This window comes from Engystomops pustulosus, chromosome 4 (genome assembly GCF_040894005.1).
Source record: "Engystomops pustulosus chromosome 4, aEngPut4.maternal, whole genome shotgun sequence".
NCBI lineage: Eukaryota > Metazoa > Chordata > Amphibia > Anura > Leptodactylidae > Engystomops > Engystomops pustulosus.
Window position 1 is genome coordinate 6,940,192 of NC_092414.1, and position 19,091 is coordinate 6,959,282.

Here is a 19,091-nt window from a genome sequence, read left to right on the forward strand (position 1 = left end):
TGGTCAGGTACCACACGTGGAACGCACGGTGTTTAGTATCGACGCAGCGTAAAATCCTCCCGGTGGATGAGGTGGTTAGGAACATTCTGGGTGACCTGGTGAAGGTGCGCTCTCTGGAGTATGGGAGGCTGGGCACGGGGAGGGCCTCTCTCCTTAGTGTCCCTTAGTCTGTCCTCTCCCTCCTGGTGAAGGTGCGCTCTCTGGAGTATGAGAGGCTGGGCACGGGGAGGGCCTCTCTCCTTAGTGTCCCTTAGTCTGTCCTCTCCCCTCCTGGTGAAGGTGCGCTCTCTGGAGTATGAGAGGCTGGGCACGGGGAGGGCCTCTCTCCTTAGTGTCCCTTAGTCTGTCATCTCCTCTCCTGGTGAAGGTGCGCTCTCTGGAGTATGAGAGGCTGGGCACGGGGAAGGCCTCTCTCCTTAGTGTCCCTTAGTCTGTCCTCTCCCTCCTGGTGAAGGTGCGCTCTCTGGAGTATGAGAGGCTGGGCACGGGGAGGGCCTCTCTCCTTAGTGTCCCTTAGTCTGTCCTCTCCCCCCCCTGGTGAAGGTGCGCTCTCTGGAGTATGAGAGGCTGGGCACGGGGAGGGCCTCTCTCCTTTGGAGGGGGTTCTCCTTTAGTGTCCCTTAGTCTGTCATCTCCTCTCCTGGTGTTGGGCTGATGCTGCACAGTAGATTTTTGTTTTGAGGATCCGGTAGATGTGGGGCTTGGAGGCGCCGAACTTGGGCTTTGTGGGAATAACGATGATTTGTGTAGTTTTTGAATTGTTGTGTTTTATATTGTGATTATTATGTTGTTTATGTGGTAGTGGGGGATGGAGTGAATGATGTACTATGGACAATGGGCACTGGGACTTGGGGGGTGAAGGGGGGGGTGCTGGGGAGAAAAAAAGAGAAGAAGAAAAAATAATAAAAAAAATGTTCTGTTCTTATTATGTGTATTGTGTCAGTGTGAGGTGCGAGGTGTCGGCTGGACCAGCGATTATTTCTGTTGTTTGTGGAGATTTATGTTACGTTTTAGACTTTTCTAGAGTTACAGGAGAAGGTCCAGGTCTGGCACATACAGATCTGTGATAATTCCGGATGACACTGCGGGCTTGCCCTCGGCTGCTGACGTTGGATGACTCTTCCCTATTTTCCTTCTCTCGTTCTCACTTTAGCATTTTTACCTTCCGCCTCATTGCCCTGTCACCAAATCCGTCTCATCCTGCTCTGTCCCCGGGCGCAAGAAACGCAAGGACTTCAGAGTTACCGTTTAGCTTCTCCCTCTGTACCCGACCTCTCCCCGGCCCTGGTGTCCTGAGGCTCCTGGATGTAACACTAATACAGTCTGCCAGCTGCTCCGCTGTGTACAGGACACCAGGACTCATCACATAGAGGCCTATACATCAGAGATCTACTATAATACTGCCCCCCATGTACAGGAATATAACTACTATAATACTGCCCCCCATGTACAGGAATATAACTACTATAATACTGCCCCCTATGTACAGGAATATAACTACTATAATACTGCCCCCTATGTACAGGAGTATAACTACTATAATACTGCCCCCTTTGTACAGGAATATATAACTACTATAATACTGCCCCCTATGTACAGGAATATATAACTACTATAATACTGCCCCCTATGTACAGGAATATAACTACTATAATACTGCCCCCTATGTACAAGAATATAACTACTATAATACTGCCCCCTATGTACAGGAATATAACTACTATAATACTGCCCCCTATGTACAGGAATATAACTACTATAATACTGCCCCCTATGTACAAGAATATAACTACTATAATACTGCTCCCTATGTACAAGAATATAACTACTATAATACTGCCCCCTATGTACAAGAATATAACTACTATAATACTGCCCCTATGTACAGGAATATAGCTACTATAATACTGCCCCCTATGTACAGGAATATAACTACTATAATACTGCCCCCTATGTACAAGAATATAACTACTATAATACTGCCTCCTATGTACAGGAATATAACTACTATAATACTGCCCCCTATGTACAGGAATATAACTACTATAATACTGCCCCCTATGTACAAGAATATAACTACTATAATACTGCCCCCTATGTACAAGAATATAACTACTATAATACTGCCCCTATGCACAAGAATATAACTACTATAATACTGCCCCCTATGTACAGGAATATAACTACTATAATCCTGCCCCCTATGTACAGGAATATAACTACTATAATACTGCCCCCTATGTACAAGGATATAACTACTATAATACTGCCCCCTATGTACAGGAATATAACTACTATAATACTGCCCCCTATGTACAGGAATATAACTACTATAATACTGCCCCCTATGTACAGGAATATAACTACTATAATACTGCCCCCTATGTACAGGAATATAACTACTATAATACTGCCCCCTATGTACAGGAATATAACTACTATAATACTGCTCCCTATGTACAAGAATATAACTACTATAATACTGCCCCCTATGTACAGGAATATAACTACTATAATACTGCCCCCTATGTACAGGAATATAACTACTATAATACTGCCCCCTATGTACAAGAATATAACTACTATAATACTGCCCTCTATGTACAGGAATATAACTACTATAATACTGCCCTCTATGTACAAGAATATAACTACTATAATACTGCCCCCTATGTACAGGAATATAACTACTATAATACTGCCCCCTATGTACAGGAATATAACTACTATAATACTGCCCCCTATGTACAGGAATATAACTACTATAATACTGCCCCTATGTACAGGAATATAACTACTATAATACTGCCCCCTATGTACAGGAATATAACTACTATAATACTGCCCCCTATGTACAAGAATATAACTACTATAATACTGCCCCTATGTACAAGAATATAACTACTATAATACTGCCCCCTATGTACAAGAATATAACTACTATAATACTGCCCCCTATGTACAAGAATATAACTACTATAATACTGCCCCCTATGTACAGGAATATAACTACTATAATACTGCCCCCTATGTACAAGAATATAACTACTATAATACTGCCCCCTATGTACAAGAATATAACTACTATAATACTGCCCCCTATGTACAAGAATATAACTACTATAATACTGCCCCCTATGTACAAGAATATAACTACTATAATACTGCCCCCTATGTACAGGAATATAACTACTATAATACTGCCCCCTATGTACAGGAATATAACTACTATAATACTGCCCCCTATGTACAGGAATATAACTACTATAATACTGCCCCCTATGTACAAGAATATAACTACTATAATACTGCCCCCTATGTACAGGAATATAACTACTATAATACTGCCCCTATGTACAGGAATATAACTACTATAATACTGCCCCCTATGTACAAGAATATAACTACTATAATACTGCCCCCTATGTACAGGAATATAACTACTATAATACTGCCCCCTATGTACAAGAATATAACTACTATAATACTGCCCCCTATGTACAAGAATATAACTACTATAATACTGCCCCCTATGTACAGGAATATAACTACTATAATACTGCCCCTATGTACAGGAATATAACTACTATAATACTGCCCCCTATGTACAGGAATATAACTACTATAATACTGCCCCTATGTACAGGAATATAACTACTATAATACTGCCCCCTATGTACAGGAATATAACTACTATAATACTGCCCCCTATGTACAAGAATATAACTACTATAATACTGCCCCTATGTACAGGAATATAACTACTATAATACTGATCCTATGTACAGGAATATAACTACTATAATACTGCCCCCTATCTACAGGAATATAACTACTATAATACTGCCCCCTATGTACAAGAATATAACTACTATAATAATGCCCCCTATGTACAAGAATATAACTACTATAATACTGCCCCCTATGTACAGAAATATAACTACTATAATACTGCCCCCTATGTACAGGAATATAACTACTATAATACTGCCCCCTATGTACAGGAATATAACTACTATAATACTGCTCCCTATGTACAAGAATATAACTACTATAATACTGCCCCCTATGTACAGGAATATAACTACTATAATACTGCCCCCTATGTACAGGAATATAACTACTATAATACTGCCCCCTATGTACAAGAATATAACTACTATAATACTGCTCCTATGTACAGGAATATAACTACTATAATACTGCCCCTATGTACAGGAATATAACTACTATAATACTGCCCCTATGTACAGGAATATAACTACTATAATACTGCCCCCTATGTACAAGAATATAACTACTATAATACTGCCCCCCTATGTACAGGAATATAACTACTATAATACTGCCCCCTATGTACAGGAATATAACTACTATAATACTGCCCCCTATGTACAAGAATATAACTACTATAATACTGCCCCCTATGTACAAGAATATAACTACTATAATACTGCCCCCTATGTACAGGAATATAACTACTATAATACTGCCCCCTATGTACAGGAATATAACTACTATAATACTGCCCCCCATGTACAGGAATATAACTACTATAATACTGCCCCCTATGTACAGGAATATAACTACTATAATACTGCCCCCTATGTACAGGAATATAACTACTATAATACTGCCCCCTATGTACAGGAATATAACTACTATAATACTGCCCCCTATGTACAGGAATATAACTACTATAATACTGCCCCCTATGTACAAGAATATAACTACTATAATACTGCCCCCTATGTACAGGAATATAACTACTATAATACTGCCCCCTATGTACAGGAATATAACTACTATAATACTGCCCCCTATGTACAGGAATATAACTACTATAATACTGCCCCCTATGTACAAGAATATAACTACTATAATACTGCCCCCTATGTACAGGAATATAACTACTATAATACTGCCCCCCATGTACAAGAATATAACTACTATAATACTGCTTCCTATACTCGCTCCTCAGTGCGGGGGGTGACTGCTCTGGGCTGGGGGTATTAGTGATGACACATTGGGCTCCCTGGGCCGGGCTCTCTGCCACCCGGTGTCTTCCTTGTGTGATTGTTCTGGCTGATTCACGTCTGACCCGTTTGACCTCCACGTGAGGCTGAGGGCTACGAGCCGAGACCAGATCTGCCATTAAGTTTATGGTCTGCGTCCGGGATAACCGTGAGCGGCGGCTCGGCCTCGTATTGCGAGATTCCAGATGGCGTTTATATTAATAGATATGAAATATTCCGGCTCGCCGCCCGCCATCGGGGCACGGAACATATTTAATCGGCTTATCCAAGTCGCTGACTTCTCTAAAAATATTCCATCACCTTAACACTTCTACCATCAGTGGAGATGGAAAATCATCCCCTCTTACCTCCCCATAATGCATCTGGTTTACCTTCATACCTTGGGGGCTACCATTATAGCACTTAAAGGCAACCCACCCCATAAGTAATCCCATCATTGTGTAGAGCACGCCATAAGCTTTCCAGAAATACCTTTCCCTGTTTTCTAGCGATCTATCTTTGTAGAGAGGGTTTTCGGTGCACTGTGGGCGTGGCCATGACTGCTGGTGGACCTATTTTTTGAGGTCTACGTAGTATACCATCAGCACTTTACACATTGATTGATATCTCATATAGATAAATATACATTGTAGCGATTACAAGTGCAGTGGTAGTTGTGGCCACTCCCCTAATGCACTGAGAAGCTCATTTGCATAAAGATAAAAAGTACAATATCTCCGCAATGGTTGATCTCTAGGGGAAAAGAAGGATATTTCTGGAAAGCTTATGACCTGCCCTACACAATGCGGGGGCTACTTTTGGAGCGGTTTGTGAGCTGGGAGACCCCCTTTAAGTGTGAGTGTGAACACGGCCTGAATGACATTGATGCTGTATGTGTCCTCTTGCAGTGATGACTCCTGTAGTAAGAAGCTGCTCTGTACGGCCTGGGACGTGCGGGAAGGTGACGATCAGTCCTGCATCAGCCCAAAACATCCCGGAGAGGAGGAGTCGCTGACTAAGCCAAGTCTGCACCACACGGGCTCCCCGGTCCGACTACAGCGGGGGAAGACCACCGCCACCTGCTCCCACGGGACCACCAGCTCCGACTATGAGCTGTCACTGGACCTCAAGAACAAGCAGGTCAGAGCCCCCCGAATGTGTCCCCATAAACTGTATCCACAACCACAGCTGGATCAGAACCTTCAGTACCGGCCCCTCCTGAGGTTTAGTGTAAATCTCTGTAATGCCGGGTCTACAGTGCAGCACACAGGACAACTGGCGGGGGGGTGAGGGGGAGGCAGCGCAGCCCCCAGCCCTTTCCTCTGACCTTCCTTTTGCTTTTTCTGCTGGAATAAATGAGTGAACATCCAGAGCCCGGGGCTGCGGGTGCTCTGCGCCTGTGAGTGACGCGCCATCTCAGGGGTCCTGCCCTCACTAATGTTATCACAGGCAGCCGGATGCATCACAGCCCCCCATAACAGTGACCTTCACAGCCCCCCCCATAACAGTGACCTTCACAGCCCCCCCCCCCCATAACAGTGACCTTCACAGTGTTCTTTCTTGACCCGTATGTTCTCTCTTCCAGATTGAGATGCTTGAGCACAAGTATGGAGGCCACGTGGTATCCCGCCGAGCTGCCTGCACCATCCAGACCGCCTTCCGACAATACCAGCTCAGCAAGAACTTTGAAAAGATCCGAGACTCCCTACTACAGAGCCGCCTCCCCCGACGCATCTCCCTGCGGAAAGTCCGGGTCCACAACCCTGAGAGTTTCCCCTCTGCTGAGAAGGCCCTGCTGGAGAGCTATAACCTGATGGGCATACCCCTGGTGAGGTCTCCATCCCTTCCGGCCACCATCAGCGGGGCCCTCACCGAGCTTGAAGACTCCTTTACCGAACAGGTTCAGTCTCTGGCTAAATCCATTGATGATGCTCTCAGCACTTGGAGTCTGAAGACCATGTGTGCCTTCCCCGAGGCCGGCTCATACCAGATCCGGGAGGCCTTTATGCACCAGAACCCAGAACTGGAGCCGCCCAAACTAGAAGAAGGACAAGGCGAGGATGGACATCTGGGGAATTTACCCAAGAGCAGCAGCACCTTAATGATGGCCTTCCGGGACGTCACCGTTCAGATAGACAATAACAACATCTCCGTCTCCTCCTCCACCTCCTTGTCTATGTCCAATTGTTTGGCCGGGAGCCAGAACCCAAAACCAGAGGAGGAAAGGGCTGGTGGAGAAGTTACATTGGATCCTCCAATACAGGAACCTTCCGTTCACGAGGCACACCTCATCCAGAACTCCTTCCCTGAGGTCAACGGTGATGGCGTCGGGAAGGAGCTGGTTGGACCAGTTCCTACTGAAACCGAACCTACCGACCTCTCGGAACAGCTGAGCAGCAGCAGCACCTCCACCTCCGCCAAGTCTGTGTCCGAGGTGTCTTCTAAGGAGGCCTTACAAGCCATGATCCTCAGCCTCCCGCGGTACTATTGTGAGAACCCCGCCAGCTGCCGCTCACCAACCCTCTCCACCGACACCATGAGGAAGAGGCTGTACCGCATCGGGCTCAACCTGTTCAATATGTGAGGAGGGGGAGAAGGGTTACGGGGTAGAGGACTTCCCATGAGCAGGGTCTCTGTGTAGTAATATGGAGGTTATATTCCCAAAAATAGGAATACACTCTGAATATATTCATATATTAAGCCAATCAGCACGCAGCTTACTTGTAGGTGATATATCAGAAATTTCCTAGGGGTCTGATGGCTTCAGTTAGGAAAAAAACATGACAATGGATTGTTATTCATGTAGAGAAAGGGTCTTGTACGCTGGTACAGTAGTTTTTTAAAAATGGAACTCCCCTTTAAATCAAGTGCAAATAAGGTAATTAAAGGGGAAGTCGAACCTAGTATGTCATATTGAAATGGGGCCATGTTCTTAGACTATTACAGGGTACCATTAAAATCTGTGGCCCTCATGTCCAAAGCAGCCAATCGGTGCACAACTTTAATTTTTCCAGATTTTAGTTTTCAATATAAATAACTATCTCTGATTGAGCGCTACTTACTCAGGTATTTTGTTGAAACATCCAAATTTTCTAGGATTTCTACAATGGTGGCCATTCCCAGACTGTATAGGCCTAAAGGCCCTAATATTAGTAACTAGGCTTGCCCATAGCAACCAATGAGAGCTCACCATTCATTTCTTAGCCTGCTGTAAAAAAAATAAAAGCTAAGCTGGGATTGGTTACCAGGAGCATCAAAGCTAAAATGCCTAATATGACAGGATTATCCAAATTTTCAGTAAGCAAGTAAACAAGTATGGATTATCTTAACCTTAAACCTCCGAACTAGCATTGTACATTCTCAGACAGTTTGGGGGGAGACCTTAATAATCCAATTTTACCATTAAGAATATGGTAAACAATGCTTGCCCGTAGCAACCAACCAGAGATCAGCTCTCATTTCTTAGACTGCTCTGGGAAATTGAAATCTAAGCTCTGATTGGTTGCTCTTGTTGTCAGACTGTTTTTGGTGAACGAGGCCTAGTTCTTACGTGCACTTTCTATCATGTTTTTCTCGTATTCTTCCCCTCGCAGTAATCCCGATAAAGGCACCCAGTTCCTAATCTCACGAGGTTTCATCCCTGATACCCCCATTGGGGTCGCACATTTCCTGCTACAGCGGAAAGGCCTGAGCCGGCAAATGATCGGAGAGTTCCTGGGAAATAGCAAGAGGCAATTCAACCGCGATGTCCTCGAGTGAGTGGACTGAAACACTGAGGCTATTTTATCAAAATGACCTCCTTTTCGCTATGCAGGGGCATGGGAAAGCTGGGTGACATCCAAAATGGCTGCCATTCCTACTACTGAAGCGCAGTCTATCACTAGGGATCCGCAGGTCGAAGACCACCGCTATAGACGGGAGGCCATGATTGACCACCCCTCCCCCGTCTCCGCTCCTCACCTGAATTGTGAAACTAGGTCATTCTGCTATTCTACACACATTACACGCTCCGAGCGCCCGCTGCACCCAAAATCCAGGGAATTAGTACAGTATGGATATTACAGACAGAGCGAGCCAAAAAAACTAAATCCAGTATTATTCCGCAATATCTCGTATTTTTGCTCACTAGATTGTGGAATAGAATCCTAGACCGGCAGTAATGACTGACACGGGATAATTCATGTTGTCTGTCTATGCCCAGACTATGAAGCGAAGCATGATGCCTGCTCCACCCATTCCATTCAAATGAGCTTTGTCCATCCAGATCCCACTGGTTCATGAATAGAGTTTGATGGAACTCTCCGAATGTTCTTATATCCGAGTTTTCTATTTTCCTCCCGCAGCTGTGTCGTGGACGAAATGGACTTTTCCAGTATGGAGCTGGACGAGGCGTTGCGAAAGTTCCAGGCCCACATCCGGGTGCAGGGCGAGGCGCAGAAGGTGGAGCGTTTGATTGAAGCCTTCAGGTGGGCCTTCTCCTACGCCAGCCATATTGTTGTGAACTTCCTCCCATCAGGATCCATGCAGGACCTGTATCAGGTCCTTGAACACATCTAATGTTTTTAAGTTTTTCTTCCCCCACGTGCTGTAGCCAGCGGTACTGTATGTGTAACCCCGACATCGTGCAGCAGTTCCACAACCCGGACACCATCTTCATCCTGGCGTTTGCCGTCATCCTTCTCAACACGGACATGTACAGCCCCAGCATTAAACCTGACCGCAAGATGATGCTAGAAGACTTCATCCGCAACCTCAGAGGTCAGCACCACCTCTATGAGGCCCACTCACCCTCATCGAGATCATGTAGGCTCAGATTCCTCATGTTTTAGCTCCAATCTTCAGCATTTCCATAAATATCCTCAAAAAATCTCAGTAGACCAAGTCCATTAGATGTCATGTTCTTGGTGTAGTGAGTGTTTTATATTCCTCCTTAGGGGTGGACGATGGAGCCGACATTCCACGGGAAATGGTGGTGGGCATCTATGAGCGGATTCAACAGAAGGAACTTAAATCTAATGAGGATCACGTGACCTATGTTACCAAGGTGGAGAAATCCATTGTCGGCATGAAGAGCGTAAGTGTGCAGTGGGATTGTGTCCTGGTAGTAGATGGTGCCATAAGGAATGTTCCATGATCATGTGTAGACAACAGATGGCCTCTCCATGCTCAGGTAGACGCTGACCTGGCCTTCTGGAATAGGTTAGGAATCACTATATGTATTGTAATTGGGTACCTATGGTTGACCATCAGTACACGTCTTGGTACTTCAGGTTGCTGATTTACTTTGTTCTTGGTAACCAAAATTAGCACCTGATACTTGAGTGCCATCAACTCCTGTCTTGCACTTACCAATCAACAACCGGCATGGTGAACACCAGCTTATACTTTAGGTTGCTGCTCAAGTTTTGGGGACCACCATCACTTGTTATGTCAAGTTGCCATCAGCTTCTGTCTTAGTCACTAAGCCAGTATTAAATCACCAACCGAGGTACCAATTGGTGGTGGCTACAGTTTTCATTTGATAGTGTAGGTTGCTGGGCATCCTCTGCTTTAAGGAACATCACCTCTTAGTATTTCAGCTTGCCAGGCAACTCCGGTCTTGGTAACCACCACCACTTGGTAGATCACCACCATCTAATACTTCCATCTTGTCTGGAGAACCATTAGAAGTCATTTTGCAGGGTAACTCCTTTCTTGGTGACCACCACCATCTAATACTTCAATCCTGTCTGGAGAGCCATGAGAAGGTTGCAGGGTAATTTCTGTCTTAGTGACCACTGCCACTTTGAATGATCGACACCTGGTATGGTGACCACCACCATAACACTACAGGTGCTCTACAAGTCCTGTCTGGGGAACCATCACCACTTGTAAGTCAGGTTGCAGGTAACTTTTGTCTTGGCGACCACTGCCACTTGGTACTTCAGGTCAACACCTGGCATGGTAACCCACCACCATCTAATACTCCAGGCCTGTCTTGGCGACCATCAGATGGCTCTACATGTACAGAATTAGTGACAGGCTGGTGCTATAGATTAGACTGGATCTACATGTAAATGGTCAGTGACTAAGTTTTGACCTTCTATGCGGCAGGTGCTGTCGGTTCCTCACAGGCGTCTCGTTTGCTGCAGCCGTCTCTTTGAGGTGACCGACGTCAATAAAGTGCAGAAACAAGCAGCACACCAGCGAGAGGTCTTCCTCTTTAATGACCTTCTCTTGGTGAGTATGGGTAACAGCGCCACACCTGACCGTGGGTTGTGGCTGGTACTGCACCCTCAGCTCCATTGAAGTGCCACACACAACCTGTGTACAAGTCTGGCACTGTTTTTTCATAGAAGGTCATGTTTCGATTCACCTCCAGTCACATTTGTACTAGTATTTATGATTTCTTGCTCAGATTTTGAAGCTTTGCCCAAAAAAGAAGACTTCCTCCACCTACACGTTCTGCCGGGCGGTGCCGCTCCTGGGGATGCAGTTTCATCTTTTTGAGAATGAATGTAAGTGGTTCCAGACGAGGTCACAGTCATGGGTGGCGCTCTTGTCCCCTGACCTGTGATGTCCGCCATTGTGACCTGTGATGTCCCCTGACCTGTGCTGTCCCTCATTGTGACCTGTGCTGTCCCCTGACCTGTGCTGTCCCTCATTGTGACCTGTGCTGTCCCTCATTGTGACCTGTGCTGTCCCTCATTGTGACCTGTGATGTCCCCCATTGTGACCTGTGCTGTCCCTCATTGTGACCTGTGATGTCCCCTGACCTGTGCTGTCCCTCATTGTGACCTGTGATGTCCCCTGACCTGTTCTGTCCCTCATTGTGACCTGTGATGTCCCCCATTGTGACCTGTGCTGTCCCTCATTGTGACCTGTGATGTCCCCTGACCTGTGCTGTCCCTCATTGTGACCTGTGATGTCCCCTGACCTGTGCTGTCCCTCATTGTGACCTGTGATGTCCCCTGACCTGTGCTGTCCCTCATTGTGACCTGTGCTGTCCCTCATTGTGACCTGTGCTGTCCCCCATTGTGACCTGTGGTGTCCCCCCACCTCCAGATTACCCGCACGGGATCACGCTGGTCAGTCCGCTCTCGGGTTCGGAGAAGAAGTTAGTGCTCCATTTTTGTGCCCTTGGAGCCGAGGAGCTGCAGAAATTCCTGGAGGATCTGAAGGAGTCGATTTGTGAAGTGACGGAGATGGAACAGATCCGCATTGAATGTGAGCGTTTGTGAGTTGTCATGTTCCTTGAGTGCCATAGTTGGGAGTTTCCCGGTAATACGGAATTTTTTAGATCTTTTCGTCTTGTATGATCCATAGTTTATCCATCTTCTATTTTACAGGGGAGCTGGAGAAGCAGCACGGGGTACGGACGACCCCCAATAAGACAAACGGGTCTCAGCTGGACATTCGGTCCACGCAGGAGTCCCCCATCGGTGAGTGGCACATTCCTACAGTGTCACAGACCCGCTCCTCATGACCCCAAGTCTACCCCGATCCAGTTTGGCTCCGGCCTGCGACGTTCCCTGTCCGATCCTCCCCCTCCCCCTCTCATCCTCTGTCTCACCCATTACACTTACTGATTGGTGGGGAGTGGTTCATGCCAATGAGAGGGTTAATCTCAATAATCCAGGTGGTCCAGGGTTCATGTTTGGGGGCAGTGGAGGGGTCATTGTCAGCACAACTTGTGATCTAGAGAAGGGTTAATGTCAATTTGCCTGCTGGTGTAGGGCAGCTAAGTGGTAAATGACGATCCCTGGTGGTCTAGGAGAGTGAATGGGTTATTATAAGGATCCCTGGTGGTCTAGGAGAGTGAATAGGTTATTATAAGGATCCCTGGTGGTCTAGGAGAGTGAATGGATTATTATAAGGATCCCTGGTGGTCTAGGACATTGAATGGTTTATTATAAGGATCCCTGGTGGTCTAGGAGAGTGAATGGGTTATTATAAGGATCCCTGGTGGTCTAGGACATTACATGGGGTTAGTGTATCACTGCAGGTACAGGGCAGTGAAGGGGTTGATGTATGGATCCCTGGTGGTCTAGGAGATTGAATGGGTTATTATAAGGATCCCTGGTGGTCTAGGAGAGTGAATGGGCTAGTATAAGGATCCCTGGTGGTCTAGGAGAGTGAATGGGTTAGTATAAGGATCCCTGGTGGTCTAGGAGAGTGAATGGGTTATTATAAGGATCCCTGGTGGTCTAGGAGAGTGAATGGGTTATTATAAGGATCCCTGGTGGTCTAGGAGAGTGAATGGGTTATTATAAGGATCCCTGGTGGTCTAGGAGAGTGAATGGGCTAGTATAAGGATCCCTGGTGGTCTAGGAGAGTGAATGGTTTAGTATAAGGATCCCTGGTGGTCTAGGAGAGTAAATGGGCTAGTATAAGGATCCCTGGTGGTCTAGGAGATTGAATGGTTTAGTATAAGGATCCCTGGTGGTCTAGGAGAGTGAATGGGTTATTATAAGGATCCCTGTCAGTATTGCTGGTGATCTGGGCCAGTGAAAGGGGCTGTTGTCAGTATCTGTGATGGTTTAGGGCAGTAAACAAGTTGGTGTAAGGATCCCTGGTGGTCTAGTGAAGAGCTTAAAGGGAACCTATCATAAGCAATTGGCCTAATAAACCAGTATATTATATTATTATTACAGTGTAACGCCTTCTAGTTTTTGTTTCTTTCATGTCCCAGTGCTGTGGCATCATCCAGAAAATCATCTTTGGAGTTAAATTGGTTTTATGAAGTCACGGAGGCGGAGAGTGTAACACTGAAGTCAGGGGGGGATCTCTGATCTGACACCTCCTCCTCTGTGATTGACATCATCCATCAGACTTTAGTGATGTCACTGGATGCAGAATTACAGTGAGGAGGGAGAGCTGGACTTCAGTGTTATAATCTCCGCCTCCTTTGCCTTCACAAAACCAATGTACACCTCACTTCAAAGTGGATTTTCTGGATAAAGCCACTGCACTGGGTCATGGAAGAAACACAATCCTGAAGGTGTTCAGCTACTGGACAACATACTGCTAGTGGTTTATTATGTCCATTTCTGCTGACAGGTTCCCTTTAATATCAGTATACACGTGGTCTAGGACAGTGATAAGTCCAAGATGTTCACAGGGGGAGGAGATAGAGGAAGGGCAGTGCAAAGGAGGAGGAGAGAGTGGAAGGGCAGTGCAAAGGAGGAAGAGAGAGTGGAAGGGCAGTGCACAGGAGGAGGAGAGCGAGAGGAAGGGCAGTGCACAGGAGGAGGAGAGCGAGAGGAAGGGCAGTGCACAGGAGGAGGAGAGAGAGAGGAAGGGCAGTACACAGGAGGAGGAGAGAGAGAGGAAGGGCAGTGCACAGGAGGAGGAGAGAGAGTGGAAGTGCAGTGCACAGGAGGAGGAGAGAGAGAGGAAGGGCAGTGCACAGGAGGAGGAGAGAGAGTGGAAGGGCAGTACACAGGAGGAGAGAGAGTGGAAGGGCAGTGCACAGGAGGAGGAGAGAGAGAGGAAGGGCAGTGCACAGGAGGAGGAGAGAGAGAGAGGAAGGGCAGTGCACAGGAGGAGGAGAGAGAGAGGAAGGGCAGTGCACAGGAGGAGGAGAGAGAGTGGAAGGGCAGTACACAGGAGGAGGAGGAGAGAGAGAGGAAGGGCAGTGCACAGGAGGAGGAGAGAAAGTGGAAGGGCAGTACACAGGAGGAGGAGAGAGAGTGGAAGGGCAGTACACAGGAGGAGGAGAGAGAGTGGAAGGGCAGTACACAGGAGGAGGAGAGTGGAAGGGCAGTGCACAGGAGGAGAGAGAGAGGAAGGGCAGTACACAGGAGGAGGAGAGAGAGTGGAAGGGCAGTGCAAAGGAGGAGGAGAGAGTGGAAGGGCAGTGCAAAGGAGGAAGAGAGAGAGGAAGGGCAGTGCACAGGAGGAGGAGAGAGAGAGGAAGGGCAGTGCACAGGAGGAGGAGAGAGAGAGAGGAAGGGCAGTGCACAGGAGGAGGAGAGAGAGAGGAAGGGCAGTGCACAGGAGGAGGAGAGAGAGAGGAAGGGCAGTGCACAGGAGGAGGAGAGAGAGAGGAAGGGCAGTGCACAGGAGGAGGAGAGAGAGTGGAAGGGCAGTGCACAGGAGGAGGAGAGAGAGAGGAAGGGCAGTGCACAGGAGGAGGAGAGAGAGAGGAAGGGCAGTGCACAGGAGGAGGAGAGAGAGAGGAAGGGCAGTGCACAGGAGGAGGAGAGAGAGGAAGGGCAGTGCACAGGAGGAGGAGAGAGAGGAAGGGCAGTGCACAGGAGGAGGAGAGAGAGGAAGGGCAATGCACAGGAGGAGGAGAGAGAGAGGAAGGGCAGTGCACAGGAGGAGGAGAGAGAGAGGAAGGGCAGTGCACAGGAGGAGGAGAGAGAGTGGAAGGGCAGTACACAGGAGGAGAGAGAGTGGAAGGGCAGTACACAGGAGAGAGAGTGGAAGGGCAGTGCACAGGAGGAGGAGAGAGAGAGGAAGGGCAGTGCACAGGAGGAGGAGAGAGAGAGGAAGGGCAGTGCACAGGAGGAGGAGAGAGAGTGGAAGGGCAGTACACAGGAGGAGGAGGAGAGAGAATGGAAGGGCAGTGCACAGGAGGAGGAGAGAGAGTGGACGGGCAGTACACAGGAGGAGGAGAGAGAATGGAAGGGCAGTGCACAGGAGGAGCAGAGAGAGTGGAAGGGCAGTGCACAGGAGGAGGAGAGAGAGTGGAAGGGCAGTGCACAGGAGGAGGAGAGAGAGAGGAAGGGCAGTACACAGGAGGAGGAGAGAGAGTGGAAGGGCAGTACACAGGAGGAGGAGAGAGAGAGGAAGGGCAGTGCACAGGAGGAGGAGAGAGAGAGGAAGGGCAGTGCACAGGAGGAGGAGAGAGAGAGGAAGGGCAGTACACAGGAGGAGGAGAGAGAGAGGAAGGGCAGTGCACAGGAGGAGGAGAGAGAGGAAGGGCAGTGCACAGGAGGAGGAGAGAGAGAGGAAGGGCAGTGCACAGGAGGAGGAGAGAGAGAGGAAGGGCAGTGCACAGGAGGAGGAGAGAGAGAGGAAGGGCAGTGCACAGGAGGAGGAGAGAGAGGAAGGGCAGTGCACAGGAGGAGGAGAGAGAGGAAGGGCAGTGCACAGGAGGAGGAGAGAGAGGAAGGGCAATGCACAGGAGGAGGAGAGAGAGAGGAAGGGCAGTGCACAGGAGGAGGAGAGAGAGAGGAAGGGCAGTGCACAGGAGGAGGAGAGAGAGTGGAAGGGCAGTACACAGGAGGAGAGAGAGTGGAAGGGCAGTGCACAGGAGGAGGAGAGAGAGAGGAAGGGCAGTGCACAGGAGGAGGAGAGAGAGAGAGGAAGGGCAGTGCACAGGAGGAGGAGAGAGAGTGGAAGGGCAGTACACAGGAGGAGGAGGAGAGAGAATGGAAGGGCAGTGCACAGGAGGAGGAGAGAGAGTGGACGGGCAGTACACAGGAGGAGGAGAGAGAATGGAAGGGCAGTGCACAGGAGGAGCAGAGAGAGTGGAAGGGCAGTGCACAGGAGGAGAGAGAGTGGAAGGGCAGTGCACAGGAGGAGGAGAGAGAGAGGAAGGGCAGTACACAGGAGGAGGAGAGAGAGTGGAAGGGCAGTACACAGGAGGAGGAGAGAGAGAGGAAGGGCAGTGCACAGGAGGAGGAGAGAGAGAGGAAGGGCAGTGCACAGGAGGAGGAGAGAGAGAGGAAGGGCAGTACACAGGAGGAGGAGAGAGAGAGGAAGGGCAGTGCACAGGAGGAGGAGAGAGAGAGGAAGGGCAGTGCACAGGAGGAGGAGAGAGAGAGGAAGGGCAGTGCACAGGAGGAGGAGAGAGAGTGGAAGGGCAGTACACAGGAGGAGGAGAGAGAGTGGAAGGGCAGTACACAGGAGGAGGAGAGAGAGTGGAAGGTCAGTGCACAGGAGGAGAAAGAGAGGAAGGGCAGTACACAGGAGGAGGAGAGAGAGTGGAAGGGCAGTGCACAGGAGGAGGAGAGAGAGAGGAAGGGCAGTGCACAGGAGGAGGAGAGAGAGTGGAAAGGCAGTACACAGGAGGAGGAGAGAGAGTGGAAGGGCAGTACATAGGAGGAGGAGAAAGAGTGGAAGGGCAGTACACAGGAGGAGGAGAGAGAGTGGAAGGGCAGTACACAGGAGGAGAGAGAGTGGAAGGGCAGTACACAGGAGGAGAGAGAGTGGAAGGGCAGTGCACAGGAGGAGGAGAGAGAGTGGAAGAGCAGTGCACAGGAGGAGGAGAGAGAGGAAGGGCAGTGCACAGGAGGAGGAGAGAGAGGAAGGGCAGTGCACAGGAGGAGGAGAGAGAGGAAGGGCAGTGCACAGGAGGAGGAGAGAGAGGAAGGGCAGTGCACAGGAGGAGGAGAGAGAGGAAGGGCAGTGCACAGGAGGAGGAGAGAGAGAGGAAGGGCAGTGCACAGGAGGAGAGAGAGAGGAAGGGCAGTGCACAGGAGGAGGAGAGAGAGAGGAAGGGCAGTGCACAGGAGGAGGAGAGAGAGAGGAAGGGCAGTGCACAGGAGGAGGAGAGAGAGTGGAAGGGCAGTGCACAGGAGGAGGAGAGAGAGAGGAAGGGCAGTACACAGGAGGAGGAGAGAGAGTGGAAGGGCAGTACACAGGAGGAGAGAGAGAGGAAGGGCAGTGCACAGGAGGAGGAGAGAGAGTGGAAGGGCAGTACACAGGAGGAGGAGAGAGAGTGGAAGGGCAGTACACAGGAGGAGGAGAGAGAGGGGAAGGGCAGTGCACAGGAGGAGGAGAGAGAGTGGAAGGGCAGTACACAGGAGGAGGAGAGAGAGAGGAAGGGCAGTGCACAGGAGGAGGAGAGAGAGTGGAAGGGCAGTGCACAGGAGGAGGAGAGAGAGTGGAAGGGCAGTGCACAGGAGGAGGAGAGAGAGTGGAAGGGCAGTACACAGGAGGAGGAGAAAGAGTGGAAGGGCAGTGCACAGGAGGAGGAGAGAGAGGAAAGGCACTGCACAGGGGGAGGAGAGAGAGGAAAGGCACTGCACAGGGGGAGGAGAGAGAGGAAGGGCAGTGCACAGGGGGAGGAGGAGAGAGGAAGGGCAGTGCACAGGGGGAGGAGAGAGAGGAAGGGTAATGCACAGGGGGAGGAGAGAGGAAGGGGCAGCACAGGAGGAGACAGGCAGAGAAGTGCACAGGGGGAGGAGCAGCACAGGAGGAGACAGGCTGAGAAGTGCACAGGGGGAGGAGCAGCATAGGAGTCCTAAACACTTAAATGCAGGAAGTAGTAGAAGAATCCCAACCTTAGCCCATCCTGACGTGTCCAGACCCCGTTTTCCACATGATACCCCCCTTATCCCTGCCCCGCCCCCAGCCCCGCCCTCTCTCTTTCTGTCCTCCATTCTTTGATCACGTTCCCTTCTTCCGATGTTCCCCCATCCTCACCCTTCTCCCTTTTCTCTCCGTTTTGCTATCTCCTCCTCTCCTTCTTCTCTCTTTCTGTGTCTCTTCCTCTCTCCTCCACCTAAGTTCACCTCATATTTTGAAGGTAAGCGCCAGTCCCCTGAGAAGGACACCGACAGCGCGGTGGAGGTGAGTAGCGCTGTCTTGTGCTCGGCCAATCACAACGCTCCATCCTGCGCTGCTCAACCATCCGCAAGCTCAGTGCCGCCACTTCCATCCTAGTCGGCTGTTATCCTCCCCGTAGCGGCAGTCACCCCATCACCCCCGACCCCCTATACATCGCCCTGTCACCCTAATACGAGGGGGGATACCGGACCGCCCAGTCCTGATCTTGGCTGAATTACGATTGCAGCTCCGGCTGCGGATGTAGTGAGCTGCATCCCGATTTTCCGGTCATCCTCTCCCCGGTTCGGGCGGCAGGTCCCTGTATATCACCGTTATCCCATTTATCTTGCAGACCGCGGCCGCTTCCCTAATTTCGGATCATAAAGGAAGTCCAAAAGGCAACAGCACCGATATAAGACCCCCTTAAAGGAGAACTCCGCCTCTAAACCCCTCCCACTCCCTGCACACGGTCTTGTGTTCCCGCCTCCTGGACACATATTTTCCCATGACTGAAAACATGTGTCAGACCCCACCCACTTGTACGCTGACTGAAGTTCCCCTTTAAGTGGGTTGCTGAATGCCGGCCAGGTCTGT

General features: G+C 49.1%; 1 protein-coding gene across 6 annotated transcripts in view; it reads left to right on the forward strand.

Annotated features, from left to right (window-relative positions):
* Window positions 1-19,091, forward strand: part of IQSEC3 (IQ motif and Sec7 domain ArfGEF 3) — a 47,144-nt gene that overhangs the window by 24,045 nt on the left and 4,008 nt on the right. For 2 of the 6 annotated variants that reach the window (XM_072144952.1, XM_072144954.1), the window contains exons 3-13: window positions 5,924-6,155; window positions 6,601-7,595; window positions 8,609-8,770; window positions 9,359-9,481; window positions 9,607-9,773; window positions 9,950-10,089; window positions 11,109-11,234; window positions 11,413-11,512; window positions 12,060-12,221; window positions 12,344-12,436; window positions 18,478-18,521. In XM_072144952.1, the coding sequence (XP_072001053.1) occupies window positions 5,924-6,155; window positions 6,601-7,595; window positions 8,609-8,770; window positions 9,359-9,481; window positions 9,607-9,773; window positions 9,950-10,089; window positions 11,109-11,234; window positions 11,413-11,512; window positions 12,060-12,221; window positions 12,344-12,436; window positions 18,478-18,521 (2,344 nt within the window). Of the gene's footprint in view, window positions 1-5,923; window positions 6,156-6,600; window positions 7,596-8,608; window positions 8,771-9,358; window positions 9,482-9,606; window positions 9,774-9,949; window positions 10,090-11,108; window positions 11,235-11,412; window positions 11,513-12,059; window positions 12,222-12,343; window positions 12,437-18,458; window positions 18,522-19,091 lie in introns of all 6 variants that reach the window. The other 4 variants (XM_072144956.1, XM_072144957.1, XM_072144953.1 and 1 more) reach the window with 2 other exon arrangements.